The sequence below is a fragment of the Onthophagus taurus genome, chromosome 1 (genome assembly GCF_036711975.1).
Source record: "Onthophagus taurus isolate NC chromosome 1, IU_Otau_3.0, whole genome shotgun sequence".
Lineage (NCBI taxonomy): Eukaryota > Metazoa > Arthropoda > Insecta > Coleoptera > Scarabaeidae > Onthophagus > Onthophagus taurus.
The window spans coordinates 2697085-2716062 of record NC_091966.1 but is presented as its reverse complement, the minus strand read 5'-3'; the positions used below and the strand labels follow the sequence as shown (position 1 = coordinate 2716062).

Sequence of the window (18978 nt, the reverse complement as noted above, 5' to 3'; positions counted from 1 at the left end):
CAGGCCTTCGTGTAATTGTACCCTATCTGGAAACCCTTTCAAAAAGATAAAGATAAAAAGTATAAAGATCTAGATAATTAATTTGAAAGATCGCGAGCCTCAATGGCGTGGAGTCTCAATTCTAGTACGATTCTTAAAAAACAAAAACCATGAAAAATTAAACATACCACTTATTCTTGTATCGGTAAAGTCTTCAAGTGAATTAAACAACCAAATATCAGAAAGTTTCAACATCACAAAAAGCCTCCGCTATACATTGTGATCTCACTGTTCAAACAGAAAAGCATTAACTCTAGATAACTGTCCCATTAATCCTCCTGTAAATAAAATTCGAAGATAATTCGACTATTTAGACACACTCTGTAGATAATTGAAAAGTTTTAAAGATGGTTAAAGATTAATTATTGTTATAATAAAGTCTTAGTACTTATTTAAGTATACCTATTAGTTATTGCTTTCAAAAGATCAATTTATCTTATGGTTTTTATTTTTTTTTAACAATACCTAGAGAACAAAAAGAAATTTAAATAAGGCCCTGTTAGTGACCTACAAAAGCTATATTTGTGAATTACCAACTTGTAATATTGAATAACTCAATATTCTCGGTGATTGTAAGTAGTTGATACATATTTATTTTCAGCAAAATGATGTATATGTGTAAAAAAACTTATGAAATAAGCCTACGTGTTAAAGAACAAAAAAATATTGAACAGTGGCGTATAAAAATGAATAAAGTCGCAATACAAAGTAGTTATAACGATCTTTATTAACGAATAAATTATAAAATTAAATAAAATATAAACATATTTCACCTGAGTTAAATAAAATCAATAATAATATATTATAATACATTTCATTCCCATCATCTATACAAAAGAAATTATTTTGAACATAAAAATGGTACATTTTTAACAATATCTTTTTCCCAAGCTCATTTTCTTTATCAAATTCAATAGATATTCTTTTCATTATGTTTTTATTAAGTATTATTAAGACCAACAGTGCTACGACTAATAATAAGTAAATTTCCATTCTTTTTATCTCTAAAAAAGTTTTCTTGGGGTCCTACACTAAAGACAATCTGACCAGGTTTACCTGGTTTAGCATACTCAATCCTAAAAATAAATTATGTTAATAACAATTTATTTTTAATTTGCAATTTGATTTCTTTACATGTTAGTTTTAGCAAAAATAATTTTTTCAGGCTTCTCAGTGATTTCAACGGTTAAAGTTAACGCTTCGATTAAATGAGGCACTTTTAAAATTAAATCGCCCTTATCGGCTTTTTTCATTTCATCTGGGATTTTTATCAATACGAAGCTATTTAATGCTGGTGAAATAATAAATTCCAATTTATCTAAAGGAAATTTATGTTTCATTTTTAGTTGTTTTGGTTTAAGGTCGATTAAACAAAATGAATTGTTAGTAACCACCATGATACGATCCCTTTCTTTAAAGCCACGTCGATCGTATTTTATAACAGGTGAACAGTACTTTAAAGAAAATAAATTTTCAATTAAAATTAATACAAAAAAAAATTATTTATTACCCTTTGTTTCTCATCTAAAATGGTATCAATCGAAATATCAGTCGCTGATAATCTATTAGTTACAAACGTATGCGGAAGACTTTCAGGATAATTCGCTTTTTTACCCTTAAATAATTTTTCAGCCAAAATCTTTTGTTCAAATACCAATTTTCTTTCGGGGGTTAATTTCTTGCGATAAACCCTTGACATATGAGAGGCGTAATATTTTTCCAAATGTGCTGATGCCTCTTTACAACTATACGGACATGGTGGCCAAGTTCTTTTTAAAAAATTCGATGGAAGACTTTTTGATAGTCTCATCAACCAATTCCGTTTTGCCATTTCAACGAAATCTTTATTACAGTCGTTAATTGGTCCATTTCTTGTTATAAATCCCTTAATGAATCTATTTAAAAAAGAAAATTAATTTTACACAGAATCTTTAAAAGTGACAAGTCATTAGGAAGCCACGAGTTTCTACACAAAAGATAACGATGAAAGAATTAAGGATAAATTTTACAATTAGCTTAAAGCAACCCTTAAAGGACAATCCTTAAGGAACACCTATTTATGTCATAACGACATACACCTAATGGCACGATCACATCAGGTCTCCAATGAAGTCTTATACTGTATTTTTTAATTCGGAGGAGTATTTTGAAATTAAAGTGCCAAAAAGAAGGGTTGCTATTGGTCAGTTTTAAGCAAAAATTACACTAGGAAAATTCGAGATGTTGCCGGCCGCCTAGAAACATTCGGGTTGGGTTGGGTTAGGTTGGGTGGCTAAACCCGAATGATTCTAGTTCTAGGTCTTGTGTTAGTTGTAGTGATAGTGCTAGTATAAAACTAGAACTAACACTAAACCGAGAACTAGAAACATTAGGGTTTAGCCGCACGTCTCTCAAGACGGCTAAACCCGAACGATTCTAGTGCTAGGTTTTGTGTTAGTTCTAGTGATAGTGTTAGTGTAAAACTAGAACTAACACTAGACTGAGAACTAGAAACATTAAGGTTTAGCCGCACGTCTCTCAAGACGGCTAAACCCGAATGATTCTAGTTCTAAGTCTTGCATTAGTTCTAGTGTAGATAGAACCTAGTGTGACACTAGGTACGCCCTAGTTTTCATTATGGTCCATTGGGTCGACCATATGTGGTGGCTGGATGAAGACAGAACACTGAAACTTGAGAAAGGAAGAAGGGTGGAGGGAAGGCGGCCAGTTAAAAAGCTGTCAAAACGCTGGGACGATTCACTTGATGAGGATAAAACATCATCACAAACAAAACATGAAAGTAATTTATTAAAATTATCTTACTTTCTAATAACAAGAACCGCAGCTTTTCTTCTTTCAGCTTCTTTTTCAGTGTAGCTCATTTTTAAATATTTCCTTCTTTCAAGTATTTCTTTATATTTTGATTGAATAGTTGCTGCTATATCATGTTTTTTAGCTTGGAAGGCGTCTTCTGTTTCAAATAAAGTTTTTGGGAACCTTATAAAAATCTTTGTCCTAAAGTTAAATCTATCGTTTATTATAATAAAATCTCAATCTGTATATCTTCTTACTGTTTATTTACTTATTCTGGTTACAAACATCGACATTAACATAAGTATAACGCCATACATAACCTTAACAATAACCGCGCCCAACCATAAAAGTGTCTTTTATGCGAGAGAGATTTGGAGCAGAGATAAGGTAATAGAGTATTTGGAGATTTGGGTATGTCGGTATTGAGAGATTTGAAGGAGATTTGATAATACGGCGCAGTGAACATAATTGGAGTCCAGGGCACAACACAATTTATTTTTTTGGTTTGTTACTACATATCTTCTATTTTTCTGATGTATCATTCAGTGTAACCACTGGTGATAGTTCTAGACTCATGCTTTCCATTTCATAATTTTCTTTATCCTCATTCACAATCAGCACATTAACTATATTGTTATCTAATAATAACTCAGGGTTAACATTTTTTTTTCATACTCATCAATTCTCTCATCTCTTCTTCATACTCAAAATACTTTCAGCCCCTGCCTGTTGAATTTTGGTTGTCTATAAAAGCCTCATAACCACGATTTAATACTCTCATGTGGTTGGTACATTGGTTTTCTAGCACCACTAACACACTAAAGGTGATACACCTTTCAGGTGACACTTAAGGTGATAATTTCATTTTTCCTTCTACATGCATGTATTTGTTTCCCCATATAGTGTCCCTTAGACAGCTAGCCAATTGTGTTACTCCTGTAACTTGTGCTTCCTTACAAGTTTTTCATTATATTCCAATTCTTTAATTAATGAAGAAGCCCCTATTAATTTTGACATTTCAATGGAGCTTTTTAAGTGCTCAATTTAATAAAAGACCTTTTTATTACAACTTATTTCAATATTTATAAGGTGCTTTATTCTTAACACCACACTGCTAGTGTTAACACAAATGTCTTATTCTTCTGCAATGTTGTGTTAGATGTAAGTTGGGTTGCCTAAAAATTACTCAATGAAATTAATTTTAATTTCTAATATCTAACTTTTGAAGATCATACATAATTACAAATAAATTACATCGAAATCACCTCAATACTACATTGTCCTCTACATTAATAATAATAAAGAAGTAACCACACTTTTGTGTGGTATCATTGTTGCTGAATTACAAGATGTAATTAGTTAGGTTAAGAAATTGTACATTAGATATGCATGAAATGTGGGTCTTGAGTTGCAATAGGAGATAATTTTAAACTTTGTAATTGTGCACTAATTAATAATTACTTTAAATATGTCTTAAAATATATACTTGTGTTGTGCCCAACATTCTACATTTCACTTAATCAATCTGAAACATTAAGAATTTAATATTATTAAAATATATATCATTTAAACTCACCATCAATTGATTAATATAATATTCGTATGGTACTGTTTGAGTATGAGGATCAATGGCAATTTCCAACATTTCATCCAATTCATCTTGATTAAATGGTTCACCATCTTGTGTCATTAAAGTTGAAATGTATTCTTTAGTTATGTAGCCTTTTCCTAATGGATCCAAAACATGAAAAGCCTCAAGTAGAGCATCTGGAGTAGCAGGTTCATACCTAAAATTAATAATTTGTAAAGTTTACGCAATAAAATAAGAACTAAATTTAAATAAGTACTTGTGTTCAGTGATAAATTGGGATACAAAAGGGATAAATTTATTAACGTGAATCGATCCGGGATTAACAGGATCTTCTAAGTACAAAACAATCATTTCTTGAAGTTCAGCTTCTGTAGGGCAAGCACCCAAAGAACGAATAACAGTTCCAACATCTCGTACATCAACGGTTTTATTTCCAGCGTGATCAAACACTTCGAAAGCATCAAAAATTTTCCTTTCTAAATCGTTGTTTAATACAACTAAAATAAAAAATATGATTAAAAATTCTAAAATATAATATGAGTATACCCGGTTGTTCTTGAACATCTTCCATAATTAATTTACTTTAATTTCAAGTATGAATTAGCCTAGTCTTTAAGGTAAAGTATGAATTATTGATCAAACTTGATACAATTTTTAAATTTGGCGCGTTTTTTTGAGGCAACCTATAGCAGTGAATTTTATTGCGCAAGCGTGGCAATACTGTAGTACGCCATTTGCAATATTACGCGTGCTTCTTTAGTACTGTAACGCGTTTATGAGTGTGTTTATTTTGTATAAATTCCGTTAAAAGTTTAAATTTTTTTTCTGCTCCCGAATAAACAATGAGTTCGGTGCCGGACCCCGCGAAGTTAAAAGTGGTTGAACTCCGGGCAGAACTCAGTTCCAGAGGTTTGGAAACCAAGGGCAATAAAGCTGTATTGGTTAAGCGTTTAAAAGATGCATTGGAGTCCGAACTAAAAACAGGCAAGTTTTGAGCCTTTTTCAACGTTTTAAATCATTATTAAGCGACAAATCTTTTACTTAAACACGTTACAAAACCAAATTTCTAGTTTTGTGTCCAAAACAAGTTATTAAATTCACCTTCTAGAATGATCTAACCTAAAACCGTTTTAGTTCTTTTTGTTGATTAAATAAACGTTTTTACGGATTTATTAGGTGGGTTACAATAAAAATTCAATTTCGTAAAATTTTTTTTATAAAGCAATGTTATGCTAAGTAGAGGTTATGTTGTATTGGCGGGAAAATTAAAATTTGATTTATTTTGTAGAGTTACCTGATACATCTATTGCCGATACATCCACTGAGGATTTTAACACTTCTCAGAATGAAGATGTACCCAATTCTAAAACGAAAGATGAAACTGATGTTATCGAAGAATCTAAAGATGACGGTGACAAAGACGATGAAAAAGAACCTGTGAGTATTATAATAAATGATCTATTAACGATTTAGAAATGTAAAATTTGCATCATAGGATGTGGAAAAGCCTTCTATAGTCGTAGAACAAGAAAAATCAGAATTAGAAAAACCTGATGAAGGTAAAGATGAAGAAATGAAAACTTCTGAAGAAAAAGCTGATAAAGAAAGTGAAGCTTCAATTGCAGAACAAGATGAAAAGGAAGATGTTACAAAACAAGAAGAAAATGGAGAGCAACAGGTAAATTGAAATAGTTAGGCTCACTTTTACCATCCTGTTTTGGGGGTGGTTCATTGACTAAGAACTGGATTTATTTATTCGAGGTGGTAAAAGTGTGTCTTCTAAGAAATGCCAACATAAAGTATCTCAAAAAAGAAATTGATTATATTTTATACTTATTTAATTTTTTTCCTTTTATTATGATAAGGATAATGTTGATGAACCCCCCAATAAGAAAAGTCGAGTAGAAACAGAAGAAACTGATGAAGCAATAGCGGATAAAGGTGAAAATAACAAGGATAAAGAAGATCAGGTGAAAGGAGACGATGATCAACAATCAGGAGGGAAAAGGAAACGATCAAACGATGTACAAAAAGCCCGACAAAGAACCCCAGTTAGGGAAGATGAGCCACCAATCGATTCTGATAAAGTTCAACTAAATTGGTGTAAGTAAAATTGATAAAATTGATTTTCTGTCTTAGTTCAATTTTTTTTTTGTTGGAAAAATTTGTTATCTCGATATCTTATTTTTCTTTTTCATTGAAATGGTTAGTTGTTACTATTTTTTCAGTTCAGTTTATGTTATAATTTTATTATTTTATACATTTTGTAAAAAGAAAAGAACTAAAGATTAATAAAAAAGTAGTTTTGATATATCTGTCTTTCTTTTTTATTTATAGTTAATTTGCTCTAGTAGTTTTATCAGTCCTGTTATGCAACATTCTCCTAGTTAGTTTAAATAGATTCTTATCTATTTAAGATAACGACAGCAATGAAAATAAAATCTTTCATTTTAAGTTGAGTATTTTATTTTTGTTTACAGATGATTCTGACCTTCATCTGCAAATTGATAAGGAAACGTTCTTGAAAGCGAAACCTTATCACGACGGAATATTTGGTTATGTTTGGTCCGGAGTAAGAGCAACTCATGGGGCAAAAAATGGAAAGGTAAAAATAAATTAATATTAAAAGAAAAATTTTTTTAATTATTTATTTATGTCTATATAGGTTTGTTTTGAAGTAAAAGTAACCGAAGAATTAAAATGGGAAGATGTTATTAAACAACCTGAAAAAGGTAGTAGAGATCGTGGTAGAAGAGATTCGAGAAGAGACAAATCACGAAACACCGAAACAAAACGTTCCCCTGACGAAAAAAAATCAAAATCTAGCGATGAAAACGGTTCCGAAGCGAAATCAGTCGAAGAACAATCACAAAATGACGCTCAACTTGATGAAAAAATGGAAACAACGGAAGAAAAAGATGAAAGTAAATCACCAACCGAAGATAAACCAACAACAGGAGAAACCAAAGAAACTCCTCCACTTGAAAAACCTGCTGATGATGATCTTGACACTCAAAAGGAGTCAGAAACTCAAAAAGAACCAGAAAATAAAGACGATGTAAAAGATGAAAAAGAAAAGGACACAGAAAAAGAGAAAAATGATGAGGAGGAACCTCAAAGTAAAGAGGAACCAATGGAAGTTGAGGAAAAGAAAGAAGAGGAAAAAGAGCTTAAAGAGGAAGAAGTTAAAATTGCGTCCCATTTGATCAGAATTGGTTGGTCTATTAATTCCGAATGTTTACAACTTGGTGAAAGTAAATATTCTTATGGATTTGAATCGAGTGGAAAATTTGTTAATGACAAACAATTTACGGAATATGGAAAACCGTTTGGTGTTGGTGATATTATTGGCACTTTTCTGGTAAGATTTGTAATAAATGGAATGTTAGTCATATTTTCCAAAAATACTGAAAACTATGACTAGCAACTCCTAGAAATATCAACAATGTTGTAAATTGCGAATTAAATCCGCGAGATTATTAAAATCTCGCGACCAAGTGCAGCTTGGCTAACTCCTGTTGTTAGGATTATGATGGATCTAAGGGATAAAGCATTAACACCCACAACAATTTGCTAAGAAATTATGTTACATCTGCAGTACATTAGGAACAGAGGGTTTACATAAATACTATTAAAAAAAAAAAAATACTTGCGATTTATGGAAACCTAATTCTAATTCTGTTCCTGAACATTTATGTGATGCAGATGAATTCAATAATTATTTTTTGAACAATTCAAATAATTTATTACAATATTATAACAACACTACATTACAAAATTTTAAAGAATTATTTGCTTGTTACTGTAACACAGAGTGAAGTGGCTGAAGTTATATCATTCACTCCAATGCTGTTGGAAGCGATTTTCTTCACATAAATACAAAAAAACTGTCGTGTCCATTCTTATTAGATATGATTATGCATATCATTAATGCATGTCTCTTAGAAGCTGTTTTCTCTGACTGTTGGAAGGTTTCTATAGTCACTCCATTGCTAAAAGTTAACTCTCCTAAGTGCTATACTGATTTTAAGGCTATAAGCATATTACCTGCTCTTTCTAAAGCACTAGAAAAAATAGTTTGTTCTCAGTTACATGAACACCTATTGCTTTATGACATCATAACTGATAACCACTCAGGATTTAGACCTGGTCACAGTTGTAATTCTGTACTTTATTCTATTTTTTAATTCGGAGGAGTGATTACAAATTCAGTTCTTTCAGTTTTAAGCAAAAATTACACTAGGAAAATTCGAGATGTTGCCGGCCGCCTAGAAGCATTTGGGTTTAGCTGCACGTCCCTCAGTATGGCTAAACCCAAATGATTCTAGTTCTAGGTCTTATGTTAGTTCTAGTGTTAGGTCTAATGTGAAACTAGAACTAACACTAGACCTACAACTAGAAAATATCGGGTTTAGCCGTGCGTTAGTGTTGGTTCTAGTTTTAGTTCAATGAAAATATACTACTATTAGCTGGTGCTAGTGTAAAGCTAGAACTAACACTAAACTGAGAACTAGAAACATTCGGGTTTAGCCGCACGTCTCTCAAGACGGCTAAATCCGAATGATTCTAGTTCTAGGTCTTGTGTTAGTTCCACTGTAAAAAGTGTAAAACTAGTTGTAGGTCTTGTGTTAGTTCTACTGTAAAAAGTGTAAAACTAGAACTAACACTAGACCTAGAACTAGAATCATTGCCGCACGTCTCTCAAGACGGCTAAACCCGAATGATTCTAGTTCTAGGTGTTGTGTTCTACTATAAAAAGTGTAAAACTAGAAAATATCGTATTTAGCCGGTATTTTGCTATGGTAACGGCTAAACACGAATGATAGGGTTCGTTGTAGTTTTAGTTCAATAAAAATATACATCATAGTAATAATGTTGGGATTGCGTGGATTTTTCGTGATATAAGGTTGATGAATAATTTGATGCAAATTTAACAAGTTAATAAAGCGGAAGCTAAACGGAATGTTTCTAGCTCTAGGTCTAATGTTAATATTAGTCTAGTTTTATTTATTATTCAGCGCTAGATTGTTGTATTTTTTTAGTGTAATGTCAAATTATATTGGCATGTTGCATTTTATGTTGGAAAAAGTAAGTAGGTACGCTCTGGTTTTTATTGTGTTTAAACAAATAAGTAATTAAATTCGTTTACTTCAAATCCTCTCTGGTTTTAAAACTTCCGCCAATAGCTTTGAAAAATTACACTGTGTAAACGTGACTTGAGATGCCAATTGATTTTTTTAAACATTATCTTCTGAACAGAAGACAACATGCGAAAGTTAAAGGCTTATTATCTAAACCAGAATTTGTCTCTAAAGGAGTTCCTCAGGGCAGTATATGTGGTTCCTTGTTGTTCATCATTTATACTAGTATGTTCTACAAGCATTTGAAGACATTGATGACTGTAAATACCATGCTTATGCTGATGATACTCAATTATTAATATCTTGTTGACACTTCTGAGGCACATGGCTTAAAAGTAAACCCCAGCAAATCTAATGTGATTAGTTTTTGGTGATAGGAATCATATGAAATTTGTTAATGACAATCTTAAAATTTGTGTAAATAATCAGGAACTACAACACATACGCACTGTGAAAAATTTGGATTTATTAATAGATGATGATTTAAAATTTAATTCACATATAAATAAAATAATACAAAAATCATATTGCGTATTAAAATCCCTTTTGTCCGTATCGGCCTGTCAAATGAAAACAGTAAAAGATTATTGATTGATTCTTTGATTTTAATCAATTTCAATCAGTGTGACTTGGTATATGGTCCCTGCATAACTAAGGATACTCGAAGACGGGTGCAGTATATTCAAAATGGGTGTTTAAGACTAATTTATGGAATACGAAAGTGCTGCAGAATTTCGCATAAGTTAAGAGTGTAGGTGGCTAAATATGTATAATAGGATCATTTTTCACAGTGGAGAAGTTTGTTATAAAATTTTAAATTAAAAACACCTGTTTATCTGAGCAGGAAGATATAGTATCACAATATTCATTGAAAAGATGCACTTACGGTTCGTAGTCACGCGTCGGCGTCATTTCAGAATTCTTTCAGTTATTGTGTGACAAATTTTTGGAATATCCTTCCTCGCCCATTAAAAATATCAAACCTCTCGAGTTTTAAGTATAAACACAAGCGATATGATATAATTTTTATTTGTTTTAATTGTCATTTATTCATTCAATTTTTGTTTGTTGGTTTTCTTTTCTTATGAGTTATGTTCTTACTTACAAGCAATATGTTGTGTTCATGGGGACTTGGTTGAAGGCCAGACCTCACTATTTTATGGTGTTGTCTGACCCAACCAATTATTAGCCTTTGCAATTTCAGTACATTAATTGTAAGGTTAATAAAAGCATTATTATTAAATTTTCAATTAATTAAATTTATTGTTTTATTTTAGGCATTTTCAGATGAAAGTGTTAATATAATTTACACAATCAATGGGGAAGAACTTCCTTTAGCTGTATCAATACCCAGAACTGATTTACCAGAAGGAGATTTCTCATTATTTCCCCATGTTCTTTCAAAAAATTACGTTTTTGAAGCGAATTTCGGTGACTTGGAGGAACCATTTTGTAAAACACCAGAAAAATTATCCGAATACATGTTTATTAATAAAATTGAAGACAAAGTTGTTGGTCCACAACGACCAGAAAGCCGAAGTGATTGTGAAGTATGAAACTGATTTAATACCATATATTTATTTAATTAAATAATGATTTATTTATTTTTTTGTAGGTTATTATGATGATTGGACTCCCTGCTTCAGGTAAAACACATTGGGTTAATGATTATTTAGAGAAAAACAAAGATAAACGATACACAATAATCGGAAATAGCCAACTTTTGGATAAAATGACCGTTGATGGCACACCGATTAGAAACAGCATCAAACCTTATTGGTCCACATTAGTGGATAAACTCACAAAAACTTCGAATAAATTAGTGGACGTTGCCGCAACCAGAAGAAGAAATATTGTAATCGACCAAGTAAGTTAATACATAAAAATATATTCGCAAAAAAAAAGCAATTTTATTTTAAGACCAACGAATTTAACAATACACAAAGACGCAAAATGAGACAATTCGATGGATACAAAAGAAGGGCAATCGTCGTGGTTTGCAGCGAAGAAGATCAAGCGAAACGTAAAGCTCAATATGAAGAACAACAAGATACAAAGTTGAGTAATGCGTATATTTGTCAAATGAAAGGTAATTTTTTCAAATTTTTTTATTCTTTTAATTAATTTATTTAATTTGTAGCTAATATGTCACTTCCCCGCGTTGGCGATTGGTTGGAAGAAGTAACTTACGTGGATCTAAAGGAAGATGACGCGAAAGCGATGGTGCAAAAATATAACAAAGAAGGTAAAGATGCCGGTTACGGAAATTGGCCAAGACGCGAAGCCCGAAATAACAGGTTTAATAAATGGCAAGATAATAGACGTAAGTTGATAATGAAAGGTGAAAAATTAAAAAAAAATCTTTATGAATTGATTAAATTTAGGTAATGATTACCATGGAGGATTTAGAAATAAATACCCGCCTCATAGGTATGATAGAGGACCTAAACAAGATTATAGATCGCAAAGGTGGGGTTCAAATGATAGAAGGAATAATCGCGATCAATCGAGAGATTGGCGTTCTCAAAGAGGTAAGTTTGAAATTATTTTTATTCTTGTTGTGGCGTTATAGCCCAGAATGAGTTTTAATCTTCAATTATTCTCGCCATTTCCTAACTCCAAAGGATCACTGTTATCTTGCCATCTCTTTTAGGAACTATTCTTTCATGCATTTGTTTCATGTCCAGTCTTTGGTTTTATCTATATTTATATGTAATCCTACACTGTATACATTACCCTTCAATTCTTCATAGCACGCCTTCATTTCTTGTTTAAATCTTTCCATTATGCCGATTTTATCTATGTATACTGTTAATTGTGTCTCTATCTACATAATGGAGCTATTCTGGTCTAGACTGAGAAAAATGATATGGAAACTTGAACTAAATCAATTTAGTTGTTAGACAAATAGTGACTTTTGCTAGAAAATTTATTCATTTACCTAACGTAATTTGGTTGACATATACAATAAAATTCTAATTAGTCAAATTTATGATAGTTAATTTATCTATTTACTGAGGAGATATAACTAATTTTTAGAAAAAGAAACTACCTCATGGAAATTAGTTGATAAGTCTAGTTGTTGTGTAGTTTGGTTACCTAAATTATTTGGTATTTTGTCTATTTTGTTCTAGTCTGAATATCTATATACATTTAACAATGAAATATTTTACCTAAATGGACAAATATACTATTATTAAATACTTTATTTAAATGTATTTTAGTCGTTTTGTCAACGTTTGTAATAAAGCTATCTACTGCCATTAATAATAAAAATAATATTAATAGTAAAAACATCTATTAATATTATATTTATAATGAAACTAATTTGATTAGGTATTTATAAAATACATTTTTCGATCATTTATCTATCTTAAATTATCGAAATAGAATTAGTTTTTATAACTAGTAATAGTAGTTAGCTAATTTTTGACTAAAAATTCTAGATAATATGACTAAATTTTAGGTAGTTTTCCCACATTATTTTTCTTGTGTATTTACAATTTATTAATAATCTTCTGTAGCGCTATATTGAACAATAAGAAAGCGCCTTCTCGTAGACATTCCTTGATTTCGAAACATTCACTGCACCTGCCTTTCACTTTAACTATACCCTTAGAGTTGCTCATCACTAGGGCAACCAAAAATATACTTCAAAAAATGGTAGCGCTTAAAAAATGTTCTATAAAAATCAAAATATGCTGTTTAAGCAGCATATTTTAGCTTTATAATTATAGCTCTTAAATCTAGGTGTGGTTAAACAAAGTAAATGAAAAATGATATTTATTTCTATGCACGAGATATTTATTAGTTCGCCTTATAAAAACTAAAAGAGAATTAGAAAATATTGAAGAAAACACAAAAGACAAATAGAAAGAAATAGAAAATAAACCAGAAATAGGTTTAGCTTAAATTTTGATTACAATATCTGTTTGCTCTTAAAACATTCTTATGCATTGAAAAATTCGTTCCACTTTCACTGAAGTTATAGGTGCAAATTGAAATGGTAGTGCTTCACTGAGGTTATTTCTATGGATCCTTTATTCAAACATGTAGAAATTTCTTTCAAAATAGAAGCGAGTTCATCGCCTTGTCGTAGACATTCCTTGATTTCGAAACTTTCACTGCACCTGTCTTCCACTTTAACTATACCCTTAGAGTTGCTCATTACTAGGGCAACCAAAAATATGCTCCAAAAATGGTAGCGCTTAAAAAATGTTCTATAAAAATCAAAATATGCTGTTTGCAGCATATTTTAGCTCTTAAATTTAGGTGAGGTTAAACAAAGTAAATGAAAAATGATATCTATTTCTATACACGAGATATTTATTAGTTCGCCTTATAAAAACTAAAAGAGAATTAGAAAATATTGAAGAAAACACAAAAGACAAATAGAAAGAAATAGAAAATAAACCAGAAATAGGTTTAGCTTAAATTTTGATTACAATATCTGTTTGCTCTTAAAACATTCTTATGCATTGAAAAATTCGTTCCACATCCACTGAGTTATAGGTGCAAATTTAAATGGTAGTGCTTCACTGAGGTTATTTCTGTGGATCCTTTATTCAAACATGTAGAAATTTCTTTCAAAATAGAAAAACCATGATTTTTTGAAGTAATCATAGCCATTTTTAGTAGCTTAGTAGCTTCACTGTTTATGCCATCAATGAAGTCCTGAGCTTATGTCACTACTTCAACCTGTGTAGAAAGCGGGAGCTGTTTCCAATGTTTTTATTGATGCGCCAAGGAAGCCTTAATTTGATGCAATAAACATCAAGTCTGATTTTATTGTATTGTCGTTTAGTAGGTCCTTTGAAATTTTGATTGACGCAGCGTCCTCTTCATCTTATGCATCAAACACATTCCCAATTATTTCGAAGATAGTGACATAATAGTTTGCAGTAAATAATACAGCTCAAAATTCATAGTTTGATCTGGAACAAGTTTCTCTCTTGTCCATTTTTTTCTCGGATCTATGAAAAAAAATATACGTTTACAAATTTTTGGTTGCCCTACTCAACACCATATGTGTCAGATTTACTAATTGAAAAAAAATCCCATTTCTTGCATGTCTCTTTATAATGCTCCTCGAGCCATAATGAAAATGAGCCTTGCTTTTTTAATTACCTGTCGGTCTGTAAAAATCTGATCTGTGGTGGATCAGCTATGTCTAAATCTACCTTGGTACTCACTTAAGGTTCCTCGGCATTCTGTGCCATACTATATCTGTTGGGACTTATATGTAGTGCAGAGAAACCTCTTTTTTATGTCTTGGATATATGACGGAAGTCTCCCAATCTGTAGGCATCTTCTCAGTCTCCCAGATTTTCACTAAAAGCTGATATTACACAGAAAAATTCTTGTTTTCTTGAACAATGTCTACATGGGGGCAAACGCTGATCTGACATGTTTTGCAATCTTGTTGTTGTATCTAGCTGTTGCTTTGTAATTTTTGGCGGAGTCGTGTTTTTCTTTTTTTGTTTCTTAGGTTAGTTAGAGCATCTGTACTACCTAGTACAAGCTGAAATACGCCTATTTTCTTTTATATGTTTTTTTTATACAATTAAGCTTATTTCCTAATAAAGGCATTTATTATTATTATTATTTTGTTGTAAAATCATATGTATTAGTTCTATTAGTTAGGTATGAATTCATACCTAGACAAACTAATACAGGGCAGAATGTTCCAAAAAGCGATCTTAGCACTCAGGGAAATATTAACAATAAAAGCACTCATAATAATAAAGAATTTTGTAAAATTAAATTTATACCAACATTAACAAATAAGGTAACGAATGTTTTTAAAAGGTATGAAATATCAGAAATAAAATTTGCTAAATATAATAACAACAAAATTGGCACCTTGATATTAAATATGAAGGATAAAATTAAGACATTAGATAGAGTAGATACCGTATATTAATTAAACTGCACTGCCTGCAATAAAATTTACATAGGGGAATCTAAACAACATCTCAAAAAACGTATACAACTACATAAATACGATACTAAACAAATAAAAACGCAAAACAAAACGGCTTTATGCCAATATTCGGTAACTTTAACTCACAAATATGATTTTGAAAATCCCAAAATATTAACAACAAATAAAAACACACTAATAAGAAAAAACTTGGAATCAATTATCATAACAAAAAACATTAATAACGCAGTTAACTTTAAAACTGACGTAGGACGAATAGGGGCGCATTATGCAGATATTTTAAATAAATTGGTTATATAATAGAGTGGGGGAGATGGACGTGACGTGTAAGCATGATGAGATGGGTAGAAATTAAAAGACGATCAATGATAAAATTGAAAAAAGTTTTTGGTAAGAGTCATATTCTACATATATTGTGGTTTAGGTGTAATAAATGTTTTCATTGTAAAATAATTGTAGTTACGTAAATCATTGAATTGTTGTTCCTTTAGATGACAAAAATTATTAAACCTGATGATGGAATAGTCCCAAAACGTTGTTTATAATGATTTAGAAATAAATAGTTAAAGGAGGGAATGGTGTAATGCTTTTATAATAAAATAATAAAAGAAAACCTCCACACACAACAAATTATAGATTATTATTATTATATATGACCACCATGTGCTTCTTACTTACCTCCATACTATAGTAGTTCTGTTGGTGTTACTCCTGGTGTTTTATTACATTTTAACCTCTTTATGCTGCTTCTTTTTCTTCTTCTTTTAGTCGTACAGCTAAATAACATGATCAATTTGATTCATCCTGCTTGTTCCTGGGATCTGCCATGTACCCTTATAGACGTATTTTATTTGAAAGTCTGTGTTCTTTATCTTCATTGCAATGGCGTTAGTCTTTTGGCACAGCCTTATTCCGTTCGGGCTTGTTTCATTATGCAGGAACAACTTTCCCGCTACTTCTGTTGCGTATGATTCTTTACCTCTCCTTGCATTAAAATCATTCATTACCTGCTGATGATGTGGTGGATCATATCCCGTGATTCCCTCGTATACAGAAAATGTCCTTTTCTTCATTATCACTTTCTTCTGTGAGCTAAATAGCCGAATGAGACTTATTCGGATTTATTAATATGATCATCTATCTTAATCTTTAATAGTTTATTTCCAATCTCCATCATCTTTCCAGTTTGTAACATAGTCCTTTTTTCGTTGCTGGGGTCGTTTACTAATGCCCTTCCTAAAATCCCGAGACTCGTAACTTTTTTGTTACTGCAGGGTGAGGTTGTTGGCCTCACACTTAACTCCATAATAGCCTTATCCTCGTTCGTCATCCATACGGGTTGGTTACCGCATCTCAAATGAGGTTGGTTAAGTTACCAAGGTTTACTATACTTGGCGGTGACTATTGTTGTACGATTCTCGCGCGATTCGCATAAATTACGCCCATTTAAATTATTAATGTATTATTATTATTTTATGAATAATTTTAGGTAGTGGAGGTCAAAGACAACAAGATAGATCAAGAGATCGTCATAACAGACCTGGAAATAGAGATAATTACAACAGAAATCGACATCAAGGTGGAGGAGGAGGAAATAGTGGAAATTGGCAAGGAGGTGGACCTTGGAGTCGCGGATCTTGGAGTCAAGGGGGAGGAAGCGGTGGGCAATGGAGCCAAGGTGGAAGTGGAAATTGGGGTGGCGCTTGGAGTTCCAGTGGAAAATGGAATTATAATCAAGGTGGTGGAGGAGGAGGCCAATATGGCCAACAATCGGGTTATGGAAATGGAAATTATCCTGGCAGTTATTATTCTGGTAGTTATTACAGTGGTCAAAACTGGAATCAGGTTAGTTAATTTTTGTTAATTATCAATTAAAAGAAGTTATAAATGAATTTGTTTATTTAGAGTCATGGATCGAATAGTTCTATGAGTGGCAATGGACACTGAAGGATGTTTAGTGTGTAAAATATTTAAATAACGATTTTTTTTAATAAGCGAACACAGGAGGTAAAGAGTAACTCCTGGTATAATTTATGTTTTTATTTAAAAATAATTCGTATTTCTGAGTTGTTTAAATTTTCCTCATAAAAATTTATTATGTAATATGCCAATATTAAAAATATATATAATAATTATTATATTGTAGAAACTGGACTGTATAGTTTTTCACAGTTCAAATGAAAACTGGGTTTAAAACAAATTTAGTTTCATGTCCATTTTTATCTTTAACGCTTTTTTATGTTTAAATGGAAGTAAATGAAAATTAAGGTGATCTCCATAAAAATAACGCAGTTTTAATATAAATTAGAGCAAAAAAAAATAAAAGTTTGTATTAAATTATTTAAAAAAGCTCTTAAAACTGTGTTATCTTTATAGATGAAGATGTTGTAGTAAGAAAATTTAACACCTATATCTTGGTGAAGCCAAAAAAAAGTTTGGAAAATGCTGTATAGTATCACTTATCTGAAGCAGTACAAGTAGTTGGCACCGATATAAACATAAGATATATATTTTATGTTGAATTTTTTTTGTACTTTATTTTTTATCGTCCGCAAAACATAACACCAATAAGCAAAACAATGTAGGCAAATGATCTCTAAAACATTCTTCTGTTTTTAAATATTCATCTTTTTTTATTTGAAAATATGTTATGGATGAATCATTTTCTTTTTAACACAAAAATTTATAACGTTACTACACTTGATGCTAACTAAACGTTAGAAATGTAATATTTCTAATTAAAGCAATAAGTGTAATTAACTCGAATTACTTAACACGCCTTAAAATGTGCATTTTTGTGTAAAAAAGATCTACATAACAATAAAATTAACACAAGATATGGAACGTGTTATAATGTAAGATTGTACAAAGTAATTTTCTATAATAAATATTGAATATTCTAAATTATAACTCACTTTTAATTCGTTTTTATATACGATTCGTTTCCTATAAAAAGGAAAAAAGAATTTTTATATTAAATTTAAACGTAGAATGTTGTTTGAAACGATTCATTAAATTTTTCTTAGATTTAAATAATTAAATACGCTCAAAGAGTTTGAGTTTTAACGATTGATAATAACAAACAAAATTAACTTTATCTTGTATGAGTAATAATTCCAATGACATGTTTGCTTGTTTTTTTGCAGTTAATTTACGGAATTTGAATAAGTATAGTTTTTATTTTCTTAATTAATGTTTACAGTGTGCGTGCAAATAATTAAAAAAAATTTCATGTAATTACTAAGATAGTTTAAATGTAAACTTGTAAAAAGCGATAGAATAAAGATTTTAGTTCAATATATTCTATAAAGTATCTGGTTTCCTTTTTAAAAAATCGTATTAAATCTATATAACTTAACCTATTTGTATCAGAGGCTTAGATATTTGCGGAACAACTAAAACTAAAACCCTGTTATGAGATGGACATTTGCAGGAACTTTTATACAAAGCTAGATTATCTTTGTGGACTT

The 18978-nt window shown here is 31.0% G+C and overlaps 3 protein-coding genes across 3 annotated transcripts; 1 reads left to right on the top strand and 2 right to left on the bottom strand.

Moving 5' to 3' along the window:
- Positions 1-817: 817 nt before the first annotated feature.
- Positions 818-3007, bottom strand: LOC111423589 (unconventional myosin IC-like). The gene is made up of 4 exons (XM_071194369.1): positions 2842-3007; positions 1550-1934; positions 1174-1493; positions 818-1115 (listed from the first exon to the last, which is right to left on the bottom strand). Exons 1-4 carry the CDS (start codon positions 2898-2900, stop codon positions 980-982), a joined length of 900 nt encoding a protein of 299 aa, XP_071050470.1. The 5' UTR covers positions 2901-3007; the 3' UTR covers positions 818-979.
- A 71-nt stretch (positions 3008-3078) lies between these two features.
- On the bottom strand, positions 3079-4987 carry LOC111423606 (dynein regulatory complex protein 8). The gene is made up of 3 exons (XM_071194798.1): positions 4680-4987; positions 4409-4619; positions 3079-4357 (listed from the first exon to the last, which is right to left on the bottom strand). The coding sequence occupies exons 1-3, from the start codon at positions 4985-4987 to the stop codon at positions 4349-4351; spliced, it is 528 nt and encodes a 175-aa protein (XP_071050899.1). The 3' UTR covers positions 3079-4348.
- A 131-nt stretch (positions 4988-5118) lies between these two features.
- Positions 5119-18821, top strand: LOC111423599 (heterogeneous nuclear ribonucleoprotein U-like protein 2). Its single transcript, XM_023056867.2, has 13 exons — positions 5119-5407; positions 5712-5860; positions 5919-6101; positions 6289-6526; positions 6904-7028; positions 7089-7784; positions 10842-11114; positions 11180-11431; positions 11485-11653; positions 11705-11887; positions 11949-12095; positions 16998-17353; positions 17414-18821. Exons 1-13 carry the CDS (start codon positions 5266-5268, stop codon positions 17453-17455), a joined length of 2955 nt encoding a protein of 984 aa, XP_022912635.2. The 5' UTR covers positions 5119-5265; the 3' UTR covers positions 17456-18821.
- Positions 18822-18978: the final 157 nt, after the last annotated feature.